Source organism: Hemiscyllium ocellatum, chromosome 16 (assembly GCF_020745735.1).
Source record: "Hemiscyllium ocellatum isolate sHemOce1 chromosome 16, sHemOce1.pat.X.cur, whole genome shotgun sequence".
NCBI lineage: Eukaryota > Metazoa > Chordata > Chondrichthyes > Orectolobiformes > Hemiscylliidae > Hemiscyllium > Hemiscyllium ocellatum.
Genome location: NC_083416.1, coordinates 80,165,128 through 80,179,356, shown reverse-complemented (window position 1 = coordinate 80,179,356; position 14,229 = coordinate 80,165,128). Strand labels below are relative to the sequence as shown.

Genomic DNA, 14,229 nt, shown 5'->3' with positions numbered 1-14,229 from the left:
TTCTGAGAGTTACTCAGGGGAATATCCTAAGACCATTCATCATCAGCTGAATCATCAATACACTTCCTTCAATAATAACGTCAGAAGTAAAAAATGTTCAGCACCATTTTCAACCCTCAGACATGATGCGGCCCGTGTTCAAATGGAACATGACGTGGACCATATCAAGTCTTGAACTGAAGAGTGGCAAGTAACATATATGGCATGCAAGGGTTCCAGCCATCAACCAGTAAAGTCATGGTGTGAACTGAACTATTATACCTACAAAGGCGGTTGACAGTTCTGTAGTCTCCTCTACGGATGTTCACAATTTTCTACAAAACATCCATCAAAGGCTGTTCATATTCTCAGGGAAGAGAACCTTGAAACACCGCCATTCATATGAAATACCTTTACCATCCCTGAATTCTCCACTATTGGCATGCTGGTGTTTACCAGTGATTAGCAATTCAACTGTACTCGCCATATAACCACAGTGGCTACGGCAGTGGTTCAGAAACTCGAAATATTATGGCGAGTAACTCATCTCCTGAATTCCCCAATTACTTTCCATCATCAATGATGCACAAATCAGGGCTGTGATATATGACTCCCCACTTGGCTGGACAGTGATTCTCCATCAATACTCAATAACCTTGTCAACATTCAAAACAAAGCAACCTGCTTGATAAAAACTGCATTCACTTTGATCAATAGCAGCAGTGTATTCTACTTACAATATACACTGTGGAAATGTGATGAAGATCTTTAGACAGCATCTTGGAAACACGCGAACATTTCCACCGTGATGGTCAAAGGTAGCAGAAAGATGGAAACGACTTCTCCTGCAAGCTCTCCTCCAAGCCAACCACAAACTGCCTTGGAAACATGTAACTTTACCTTCACTTTCACTTAGTCAAAATCCTGGAATTCCCTCCCTCCTGAATTGTAGACCTACTTACAGCACATGGACTGCAGTGGTTCACAAAGTCAGCTTCCTATCACCTTTCAAGTGCAACTAGAATGGGCAATAAATCTGGGCAAGTCAGTGATGCCCATGTTATAAGAGAATTTTTAAGGCAAAAGACAAACAAGTAAAAGGACAAAACAGAATGGTAAGCATAATTTTCCAATCAATTAAGTCAAAACTTCTTTTTTCTTAAGTTGGCAATATATTGCAAGCTCACTTAACACTGCATTACTTGAAAATTGTTGAAAAGAGAGTCGGGTTCCTGAAGATTTGAATCTTTCAATCACCAGCACAAATGCACGAATGCCAAATTTGAACTCATAGAATTTATACTACGGTAGAAAAAGGTTAGTATTTGATGGGTTGACTGTGATGAGTCAAGCCTTTACGATGATTGAAACAATTAGAATGGCTGGATGGCGCTGGACAAATGCACTTTCTTTCCAATCCATTCTGGTTGAAACTTCACTTAATGTTTCGTTGGGATGTCTAACTGTTTTTAATCCGATGAGAATTTGTTTTTGTATGTTTGTACAATGTCACAGTGTCTAATGAATATCGAAGTGAAGATGAGAATTGGTTTTGTTTGAGTTGCAATCGTCCATGCAAACTGATGACTGTTAGAGATCTCCTCTGGCATTATTATGAAGTAGTAACACCAACAGCTTACAGATATATAAAGTTCCTTAGATGGTTTTCACGGATTGCATTTGGGAGCATCATCACGCAATGTTTGTTATTGGTCTATGAATAGATATTAGAGTGGCTTAAACAACAAAAAGGCATGTTAACGGGGGTATATTTCAAAGAGCACCATAAGTTAGAAAAGTGTGAATGTTAAGTAGATGGTGCTTCGTGTGGAGTTCTGAACTTCACGTTTTTTTTTAGCTTTATGAATATTCCTCATGAATGAGTTATAAAAATACCAGATACCCATCAGATTACAAATGGAAAAGGCAAGATGTCTCCGTGGAGCAAGAAGAAAATTAGAAGATGCAAAATGGCGAATCATCGATGGATTTTAATGCATACTGTGTTATTGCAATAAATACATTGCATGCCGAGATGGCAAGTTCTGTCTGCGATTCCCAAAATATATTTGGAATTGTCGGAGAAATTGATCAATTTCACCCATTGTGAACTCAGGCTCAGACTTAGGCATCAGATTACTGAAATATTCAAGAGGGAGAACACAATGGGACGAATGTGTTTTGATAATTAACTCTAAATGTGTTAAACATATACATGACAATATCACCAATCAACGTGTTGAAGCAGGGCAGATTCACTCACTCTTATCCAGCTGCAAACAGCCAATCATAATTAGATTAGATTATTTCCAGTGCGGAAACAGGCCCTTCGGCCCAACAAGTCCACACCGACCCAGACCACTACCCACACATTTACCTCTTCACCTAACACTACGGGCAATTTAGCCTGGTCAATTCACCTGACCTGCACATCTTTGGGATGTGGGAGGAAACCGGAGCACACCCATGGGGAGACTGTGCAAACTCCAATTAGTCAGTCGCCTGAGGCGGGAATTGAACCCGGATCTCTGGTGCTGTGTTAGGTATGTATATGTTCCGAAAGCCGTTTCGTTAATATACAAAAAAGAAAGAAGAATCGGGCAAACTGTAACTGTACTGGAAAATTTAACAGAATAACTGATTATTTAACAATTAATCAGTAACTGTTCCAATATGATCACATCCCATAAACGCACCCTTTGCAAAGCAAAGTCACTAAAACAGATTGTTTCACACCTGATTTAGGAAGCAGAGAGAGAAACACAAGTAGCGCAAAGAGAGAAGTGTAGCAGTTTCCACAACCAGCTTCCAAACCCCCTCAGCAACAAACTAAATTAAAGCCTTGGCTTTGTGCGATCTTGTCTCCGTGCATTCATGCTGCCTCTATTATTTTAGTTTTTGAAAAAAAAAGGCATCTCAAGCAGGTTACTTGTTGGTTTGTTCTTTTTTTTCAACCATATGATCAAATATAGTCTCAGACAAATGAGTGTCAATTTCTTTATCTTGCTTCTTTGATTTTACCTTATGTTTGAACCTGTGAGTTTTCCACCTTGTCACCACACAATAAGTAAGAATCCTGTGACACCTCTGTTGCCTGATTTTCGACTGGCTTTTCAACGACAGAAGGTATCACTGCCATCTGTGATCCAGCTTTATCATTAACGAGGATAAGCTGTATTTCCAGAACAGAGAATTTCTCTGTTATACCTACCAGAACTTCACCACTTTTCATTGGACTCTCCAACCTCACCTTATACAATGGAACACCACATATTTCACCCATAAAACCGATATATTAGCACCCTTTCTGGCAACACTCCTTCCAAAGTGCACACCACTTTATCCCTCACGATCAATAATTAACTTGCTCCTTTATCGCCTTTTTTATTTATTTACCTTTTTTCCCCGGTGCACATGAATAAATCTTATATAGAAAGGTATTGTTTAAAGATCTAATACTTTCTTATTAACCAACCGCTGACTAGACTGTACATTTTGTTGCAGTTCTTTAGTTTTCACTGCGATGTCCTCTACTACTTCAATCAACCCTACCAGTTTAAGCTGATATATCACATCTGTCTTTCCTTTGTTTTTCATAAAGCCCAAAGCTCCAACGTCATGGATTCTACAGTATTATATTGAAAGCATCTGAGTTTTATTTTTACACCTCTTCCACCCTCATGGTTTTCCTTATTAACCCGAGGTAAACTATCTTTACTATCTTCAATGAGAGATCACTTTCCTTTACCACCTGAGGATTTTTCATTTCCGAAATTCAAATACTCATTGATTGAAGTTGATGTCGGAAGCCAATCTTTGATTTTTGTACCAACTTCTAAGCACCTGCTATTTCAACCGCTAATTTTGCAGTCTTAACCATCTACTGTTCCACCAGTTCTCACTGCTTCAGAAAGTGAAGTGTAGAACTCCTTCAAACTGACAGTCTCTTCATGTGTATCATATTTCTGATTTATTTGAATGCCTATATCCACCAATCAATGTAACTTTGTTTAAGCATTTCAAACTCAATATACGTTTGACCACGTTCCATCCTTAGTTTCACAAAAAAAAATGTCTGTTGTCTTCTGGCACTAGTTCATATCCAGCTAAGAACTTTCTTTTCAATTCATCATGCTCCTCATATACCTCCTCTGAGAGTAATTCAATTGTCTCACTAGCCCTACCTTACCACCCTTCGTTTGAATCGCCAGTACCCACACACTGTCACCAGCAATTTTATTTCAAACGAAATGAAAAATACTTCTACATCCAAATCATCAAACTTTGATAATGCTTGGAAACATTGTTTGGTGCAAGTACACTTAACGTTCAAATTTAAGTCCGAAAATATTGTCATGAAACTTCCCTATGCATGACACTTTAAATGGATATCATTGCTTAGTGGCAATTTCCTATTTCCAGCACCACCACCCACATCATTGCACTTTAAGTATGCTCAAATAATTCAAATGGGTTCGTCAATGTCTCAGATGAAGTTGTTTTTGCCACATTTCCAGACTGTGCATGTCACTCGATCTACACATGAAGTGAAAATCACTTTAAATGTTTGCCCTCTCTTTCTTGTTTATTTTAAGCGCAGGAACACCTTCTCCCTGTCAACTCTATTCAGCATGTTCATGATTTGTAAAATCATAACCATATCTCTGTAAGGTTTCATCTCAGAACAGTCCAAGTTATTCAATCTATCATTGTAACTGAAGTTCTTCATTCCTTGAACAATTCTGTAGTTTTGCACGCTCGACAATGCATTCACATTTTTTCAATAATGTGTAGTGCCCACAAATGTACACTATGCCTCAGCTGTGGTCTAACAATGGAGAGTTTTCCCGGATTCCTTTCCTCTTTAATTCTCAATAGTTCCTTGAAATAAAGTAAATATAAGTCAAGGGAACTCTTATGAATCGTTCCTGATTTTATCTTATCTTTCAGGAAGCAGGTAATCAGTTCAGTGTCTCTGTCACTTCAAATGCTAATTGAGCAAATCGTTTCTCTGTAAGTGATACTTCATCGAACTGCTGAGAATAACATGCATCTGTTTATAGTGATCGAAAATGACTGAACAGCCATTAGCTTGGTGAACTGATTTTGTTTTCCTCCTCTCTATGGAATATATCTGGGCAATTTGCCAAACTTGGAGAGCTGTGTAAGCTGAAAGGGGAAAGACTTGAGAAGGGCATGAGGGCCAACTTTTTAACGTAGAGAATGGTGCGTGCAGGGAATGGGCTGCCAGATAAAGTTGTCCAGGCAGGTACAATAGCGGGTTTTAAAAAAAAACCTGCGGTTGATACATGGATGGGAAGGGTTTTGAGGGATATGGAGTAAATGCGGGCAAATAGAACGATCTAGTCCATGGTCTACATAGACTACCCGGGGACCAAAGGACCTGTTTCCATGCTGTGTCAATCTAAGACTCTGTGACTGTATGACAGGTAACGATAGCTGTAATGAGAAACATGCTATTGGGTACGGCAAGTGGAACAAAAGACCTCAATCACTTAACAAGAGGGCAAGATGGTTAAATGGCTTCGTTCACTTCTGCTTGAAGGTGATTGTAAATATCCAGACTTAACATTCCCACTTGTGGCTTGGGTAGGGGAATGGGTCTGAGTGGGATGCTCTTTGGAGGGCCGGGGTAGTCTCAATGGGCCAAATGGCCTGCTTGCACACTGTAGGGATTCTGTGATTCTGCGGCAGCTGAGGTTTCAAAAATCAGATTTGGGTAGATTTGTGAGGCATATTCCTCCCATTAATTTCTTCATTGCCAATCACCATTAATGACTGGATTTGAAATACTGCACACATTTCATCTGATCTGACTTGTGATCACTTTACTCTAGCTATTCAAGCCTGCTTCCAAAGTTTTAGAAACATTTAATTGTAGCTTTCCATGTAAACTATAAGACTCGTTAGATTACTTACAGTGTGGAAACAGGCCCTTCGGCCCAACACGTCCACATCAACCCGCCAAAGCACAACCTAGCCAGACTCATTCCCCTACATTAACCCCTTCAGCTAACACTAAGGGCAATTTACCATGGCCGACTCACCTAACTTGCACATTTTTGGACTGTGGGAGGAAACCAGAGCACCCGGAGGAAACCCACCCAGACAGGGGGAGAATGTGCAAACTCCACACAGTCAGTCGCCTGAGACGGAAATTGAACCCAGGCCTCTGGCGCTGTGAGGTAGCAGTGATAACCACTGTGCCACCCAAAATTAGATTCCCTACAGTGTGCAAACACGCCCTTCGGCCTAATCACACCAATCCTACGAAAAGTAGCCCACCCAGACCCATTTCTCTCTGCTTAATGTACCTAACAATATGGGCAATTTAGCAAGGCCAATTCATCTAACCTGCTCATCTTTGGCAGGAAACCGGAGCACCTGGAAGAAACCCAGGTAAACGTGCAAACTCCACACTGACAGTCAGCCAAGCCTAGAACCGCCTGGCACCTTGGTGCTGTGAGACTGCAGTGCTTACTGCTGAGCCACCGTGCCACCCCTCTATTGGTTGAGTTTTGATCTTAGGTGCTGGATTGTCATATTCTATCATGAAGCTTCGCTTGATAGATCATTTACTTTTATAATTAATATAATAAAACGTGATCAAACGAGTCTGAAGATTTTCGTTAACTAGAGGAAACAATCTTCTTGCAAACAAGTAATAAAACATACAAACAATATATCTATATATTTGTATTACAGTTAGAAAGGCATGAATGGAAATATCAATACAATATTTCAATCTTATTTACAACACCATCAATTAGAGAAATTTAAGTCAAGGAAAATTCAACCCTTTCTCAACTGTTTTAGTTGCATCATTACTTCAAGCGGACTGTGGACAGCATTTGTTGATTCGTTTTCGATTCTTCTGAAGTGAAGGATTGAGTAATATGAGGGCCTTAACTTTCCTGTATCTAATAACTCCCAGTCTATACAAAAATCACTTTGCGCTGAAGTACGAGAGGAAAATGGATTTTGCTTCTGAATTCAGCTCTGCTGTTTTGTACACTGAAAAAAATCTTGTCTTGAACTAAATCTCTGACTCTTATGAAGTGAACAGAAAAAGAAAGCTGGTGATATTCTTGTGTTAAAATTGCCTGTAAAAATTGAAATGTGCAGGTGCCTTTCAACTAATACCTTTGGTTCCACTTGCACTTGCCTTTTGAGCAATATATGATATATAATCACTGTGAGAGAATGTTTGCAGATGGCGTTTTTGAGACTTTAAAGGAAGGACCAGTATCAATCTATGTCTTGGTTAAACTCAATCCATGATTCAATAATGATAATAACATTTGGTACAAACCTTTTACGATTCTTGTAATGCACAAAACTTCATTCGATTCTGAAAGGGTTACAATGAATTAGAAAACACTGATGCAACAGAATCATTCAAACAATTTGCCACATAAGAGTTGAGTGAGTTGTAAGATGGATGAAGGATTGGATTGAATGCATGGTCCATAGGATAGGCATAAAGGACTTTTTTTTAGATTTTCTAGCTCTAAATAATGCTTACAATCTTGAGCAAAGATTTGGCTTTTGACAATTGAATGAGTGTAGCTAAATTTGTCAGTGACTCTGAGAAAAGTAAGAATGCCTGTTGACAAGATATTGCACAAAATCTACAAAGGAACACAGATAAATAAAATGAAAATACAAATAACTAGTAGAATTAGTATAACGAGTCATAACGATTAAAAAAATCAAATTTGCAGGAAGAGTCGAGAATTAGTGTACAAGTTGATTTAAGAGAAGTCATTGAATTTCAATGGACAGAGGGATTTAGATGTTCTGGTGCATGTATAAGGTTGAGTTACCTTGCAAGTAAAGAAAGTAATGAACAGTTTAAAGGAAATTGTTGATTGTAGTGAAGGAAAGAGAAAGAAGAACAGGGACATTTTACTTCAGTAGAACGTGATCTTTAACATTATTAAAGCAATGACTCATGAAATAGTCTCTTAAAGAATTCTCTACCGAAATCGTTCATTTGTAGGTGTTTTTTTTTATAATTGTTTACATTCAGTTTCAGTTACATTGGAAAGTGGTTATGTTCAAATGGAGGGAGAAAGAACGCAGCAAACCATACAGGTTCAGCATCTGCCATCGAGAACGATACTGCGTCATTGAATTTCTTCAATGCTTGAGTTCGATAGATTTCTCATGTACAAAAGTAGCCATTGAGTATTACACGAAACTAGCAAATAAAATGAGCAATGGAAATATTGAATAGAAGTAAAGCACGAAAGGCCAAACGTCCTGTGTTGCTCCTCAATCTTTTGCTAATATACTGCCGAGTCAAATATGTTTTCATTATATCCGTGGGACATAATGTATTTAGAATCTCCAAAAAAAAGAAATATTTCATTGTATTGTGTATACTTCTGTTCTTTAATATTACAATGGATATTTTTACTTCCTATCAATTTTTTAATATATCTTCAACACTGCCATGGAATGGACATCCTTTAACAATGTTAATTTTCACTCCATATCGTTCAAAGTTGACATTATCAACAAATCCCCAAAAAATCACTTTGACAAAATCATCTTTGTTAATTCATGCAACATACCTAAGTCTCCATCCTTACTACCATTTACCAACAGCTTTAATTCCTGCAATATCTAAAAGTGTTGTGTCCTCCCGAATTCATTTCCAATTTTCCTGGAACCAATGATGTTAAAACTTCAAACAGTTGTCCATGCCTGTCACAGTATCAGGCGCTCTTGTCAATTACAAGAGTATCTCAAGTATGTCAGTAGCAAGTGCGAATTGTCTGTCCAAGTACTCATTCAATAGGATGCATTTTATTCCTGAATTGATTACACATTCCTCTTCCGTTGGCCTTCTACATTTTGTTGGATTTTTACTTTTCTGGTTCACTTTTCATCTATTTAATCTTAGTCGGAAACTACTGTTTCAACTATTCCATCTTGGTACATTCGTAAACATATATACATGCTGCTCTTTACAACAATTTTATACTATCATCATCGGTCACAATTCTTCTTCTGCATATTTTTTTTAATTATCCAACGTCCAGTGGAGGATATCTGAAACTCCTTCTAGTTATATATTGGAAAACAAAAGTCATTGACTTAAAATACTGCCATAATTACTGATTGCTTCCCACTTGGTGACATGGCTGACCATTACGTGAGCTTTCAACCACACGTTGATGTCTTTGCTAATGCCAACCCAATATACATTCTACATCCCTAAACATGTGAATAACCACACTTGCCTGTGCTCGTCTGTTTCTGAGATGTTTCCAAATCCATTACACACTTCCAGACTTCACCGTTCCATATTCTGCACATTATAAATGAGCCTTTAACACCCAATAAATTTTAATTACAGCACGTTTGAACTTTCTAACAAGCACAAAAATTAGCAACAGAATCCTATCAATCCTGCTGAACCATATAATAAAATCATAGCTGATCATATTTTGACTACTTATGTATATGATGTGTCACAACATTTGCGATAGAGCCATAGTTTTCTCGTTCGACTAATAAAGGAGAAACTCAAGAGATGTTCCAGGGACCTCTGTTTTACGTGCTATGGCAGATTTTAGAATTTGAATTAACTCGGAAGCTGAAATGCAGTGATTAAGACATGAAATCGTTGCTAGTTGTGAGGAAAACGCGTGTTTTCCTAAAGTCGTTTCGGGGTGCAAGCTGTCATTTTGACTTGGTCTGGCCTGCAAGCAATTCCAGACCCACAAAAGGGTTTCCTCGCAACGGTACTATTGTTAATTGGGATTGGACAATAATTTTTGAAAAACCAATAATTTTTGCACCCACCCCGTGAATAAACAACAAAAACAGACTGTCATGGGCACTGTGAAGCAAAATTTACGCAGGAGTCCTGATTGAAAGTTGAAATGAATTTGAACTTCATGTTTTCTTCTCATTGTATGATAACAGAGTGAAACTAGATTGAAGGTTAATGCAAGATGGTGGACCCGACAAACTCCTTGCAATAATTCCAAAGCTACAAACTCCAGAGTTTGCTGCGCCTCACAGCTACAATAAAGGCAGTTTCTTGACAGTGTGGAAATAGGGGGGACTGACTTAATCGTATTTTCAATCTTTCTCATAAGGAAAAGTTTTCATAACTGGGATTAATATAGCGTACCTTCTGTGAACTTCCGTCAATGGTGTTACATCCATCCTCAAATTCGAAGACCAGGATTACAAACCTTACTCCAGATTATCACTTATTGTGAGGGGAATTTAATGTAAGAAGTTGTAAAGTTACTCTCAATTTATACAGGCAGCGATTAATCCAATCCAGAATGTTGTGCATAGTACTGGTTCTGTTATATCAGGAAAGGTCAAAATGTGTCAATGCAGTTCGAAGAATGCTTACTATATTAATAATTAATATTTGTAATGAATGAGGGTCTTATAATTAATGTTTTAACGGTTCTTTGTGTAGTCGCAGTTTCGAAGAGAAACAAGTGACTTGATTGAACGATGTAAGATTCAAAGTAGTCTTGACAGGGTGACTATGTAGAGGATGTTTCATCGTTTACGATTTTCAAGTACTAACGTTCAGTACTAAAATAAATCAGGGATTTCCTGTTTAAGAGAGAGACGAGTGTTTTCTTTTCATGCACCTCACGGAATTGCGAACTTATAATTTTCTTCCTGAAAAGATCGTGGGAGAAGAATCCGTAATTCTTTCTCAAGGGCAAAGTGAAACATTTCTCTTAAAATCTCTTAAGGTGAAGAGATGTTATCATAGATAGCAGAGAACAGAACTTTCAGCCTGCAATCACGTCAACTCTGATGGAATTAAATAATGGGGCAGGTCTGAGGTGTTGAAAAGCTTGCTTCTGCTCCTTGTTCAGATATGCTACAAAGTTATTCAGAATTGTACCTAAACAACCATCTGTTAGCTGTCTCAATGTATTTGAAGAATTCAAATCATACGCGAATTCTCCACACCGACAATATTTTGTTAAAGCAACGTGATTCGTTGCATAACAAACAATGGCGAAATTATAACACGTAAACCAGAATGTCATTGCAGTGCTCTGTGCTTAAACTAAACAGAACAACTCTCTACAAAGTTAAGCATCTATTCTAATGTTAACAACAATTACAAAGTAACATTTCCGCCACTGTAACTACAAAGATTGCGTTTGCCTCTACTAATAAGTGGGAGATCCAAGCATTCTATTTTTTAAAAAAAGCATAGGTCGAACGGTTGATTTTTTTTCTAGGATACACATGAATGTACAAACTGCAACTTAATTTCATTGCGCAATGACACCATATTATGTGCCTGCGTCACGAATATTAATATCATCCAGAGGCAATGTCGGGTTGCACGGCTTTAAAAACAAAAAATCGCTCTTAGAGGATTCGGGTGAAAGACAGACGGTGTAATTATATGATTGTCCAATTGGGAGAGTCTGAGCCGAATCTAGATAATTTAAATTTGCTTTCGGGACACCTCGACAATGAGTGGCATCGGCTGAATTCCTCAACCTGTAGCAGCACATCCTGGACGTGTAACAGCAAATATTCCTGTCTTGTTTGCATTTCACAACGACCAGAAAAACTATTATAAATAGAAATATGCAGGAAGTTGATCCTAAAATTATGATCAATAGAAAATTTAAATCTGAAAATAATTCTGAATTTCTTGGTTTGCGTTTTTGTTCAAAGGTGTTTTCAGTAACGTTACTTTGGATTGTAAAGAGAATTGAAACTGCACTAGAGAGACTCGGCTGCCCATTATCCCTGACCAAAATTACGAGCATCTGTCTCAGGACATCTTTCTCCCTAAAATTTCGAGTTGTTCGAATTTCGCCAGAGGTAAATCCCACATTAAAAATGCTGTGATCAGTAGCTTCTATGAGCTGGTAAGAAAGTCGTGCATTCTGTCCAGAATCTGCGTCTGTCGCAATTATTTTGGTCACCAAGTATCCGGGATGCGCAGATTTTGGTACAATCAAAATCGGACTGCTGTGGTTTGAAGGTGAGACAATGACTGGGGCGTTGTCATTTTGGTCCAGGATAATAATATTTACGAGAGCAGTGCTGGTCAGTGAGGGAGTACCGCCATCCTGAGCCTGAACTTTGATCTGAAATTTCTTCTGTATTTCATAGTCAAAAGGGCGTAGCGCGTAAAGGTGTCCATTTTCCGAGTCAACACTAAAGTGGCCAGACACGGAATTTTCACGTGTGAAACTGTCCAATAGGAAATACGATACAGCACTGTTCTTGCCCATATCAGGGTCAAAAGCGCTAACATCAAATATTGACGCACCAGGAGCATTGTTTTCCATCAGGAACACATTATATACCGCCTGCGTAAATTGTGGTGCATTATCATTGATATCAGAAACCGAAATGTGGATAGTTTTATTTGTGGAAAGAGGTGGTGATCCTGCATCCCAGGCAGAAACGGAAATGTTGTAATAGGGAGAGATTTCGCGATTCAGTGGGTCACTCACTACTAGTTTGTATTGCCCGTTCAAAGATTTTTGAAGTTTAAACGGCATATTTGGTGGCAACTGACACCGCACTTGTCCATTTTCACCTGAATCACGATCGGTTACGCTTATTTTAGCGAGCACAGTTCCACTTGCAGCATCTTCGCTTACTTCAATAAAGAACGAGCTTATTTTTAACTCCGGCGCGTTATCATTAACGTCAACTAATTCAACAATAACCTCGCCAAGCCCAACTAATGCGGGCGTACCATTGTCTACAGCTTCTACATCAAGTTGGTAAACTTTCTCTTCTTCATAGTCCAGTGATCCTTGAACTCTGATCTGCCCAGTTGCGAGGTTCAAACTGAACAACTCCCTCACACGATGAGAAACGTGGCTTGTGAAATAGTACTTTACTTCACCATTTGTTCCCTGGTCTAAATCAACAGCACTTAATGTTATGATCAACGTATTTTCAGGTAAGTTCTCCAATGCGTTAACTCTGTATATCTGATGATCAAATACTGGGGCATTGTCGTTTACATCGAGGACAGTAATCACTATTTCTGCAGTGCTAGATCTACGAGGAGCCCCACCGTCAATGGCCGTCAGTATCAGATGAAATATCGAGAGTTGCTCGCGGTCTAAAGGGTTATCTAACATCAGCTCTGCAATTTTAGTTCCATCGCTTCTGGTCCGAGTCTTCAGGCTGAAGTGCTTGTTTGTGCTGATTTCATAACTACTCACTGCATTTGTTCCCACATCGGCATCTTGCGCACTCTCGAGTGGGAAACGAGCTCCTGCTGCAGTTACCTCAGATATTTGTAAGGCGTATCTCATTTTGGGAAATCTGGGCGAGTTATCATTTATATCCAATATTTCCACATCGACACTGTGTATTTCTGAAGGATTGTCTACCGCTACATCCTGAGAAACAGAACAAATCGCACTTCGTCCACAGAGAATTTCTCTGTCGATTCTCTCGTTCACAACTAAAGCACCATTCCCCATATTCACTTTAAATACACGCCTCCCATCGTCTGAGACAAGACGAAATTTTCGAAACGACATGTCACCAGTACTGAGGCCTAAATCTTCCGCGATATTCCCAACAAACGCACCGCGCTCCATTTCTTCGGGGATCACGTAATGTATTCCAGCGAAAATTAAATCTGAGACGCAAGTCAGTATCACAAAATAGAACAGCCGGCTGAGCCCTTTCGCCATTGTTCTGGGTTCGGGATCCAATTGAAATCTGCAAAAATGTCGCTTACCCTCCGTTTCTTATCTGATTGCCTACGAAATGAAATACATTTTCTGCTCAAGAAAAATGTCGACATTAAAATGACAAAATGTGAAATCTTGAACTGGCCGATCTTTCAGTGCAAGATGGTGTGGGTGCGGGAGACGTTACACTGCTCTTTGCTTCTGCGCTGTGTTTCCAATGATAGGAGAGGGGGAGGAGGTAGATCTCTTGCAGCGTTTGGTTTTCTTATTGGTAGACAGCGACACAAAGAGTCCTTACCCATTATTGCACCAAGCATTTCTTAAAGCAGAACTGTTCGCAAGGAGTTACAATACCTATATCGCAGTTATTTTATGGTGCGCACTTAAAATGCCCTCACGCTGTTTCATATTCTCAAAGTATTTTTCTTGTTGAACGAGGTCAAGTGTTTGCAATTGGCCATTGACAAGCAATGATAGTGTAATGGGAAAATAAACTGACTTTTATCCATGTAAAATAATTTAAGGGGCGTTAATCCTTTCA

At 38.9% G+C, this 14,229-nt stretch overlaps 1 protein-coding gene across 1 annotated transcript in view; it reads right to left on the bottom strand.

Annotated features, from left to right (window-relative positions):
• LOC132823108 (uncharacterized) overlaps window positions 1-13,688 on the bottom strand; it is a 78,712-nt gene extending 65,024 nt beyond the window's left edge. Inside the window, 2 exon segments of the mRNA XM_060836647.1 lie at window positions 4,169-4,272; window positions 11,306-13,688. Coding sequence (XP_060692630.1) covers window positions 4,169-4,272; window positions 11,306-13,688 — 2,487 coding nt within the window.
• Window positions 13,689-14,229: the final 541 nt, after the last annotated feature.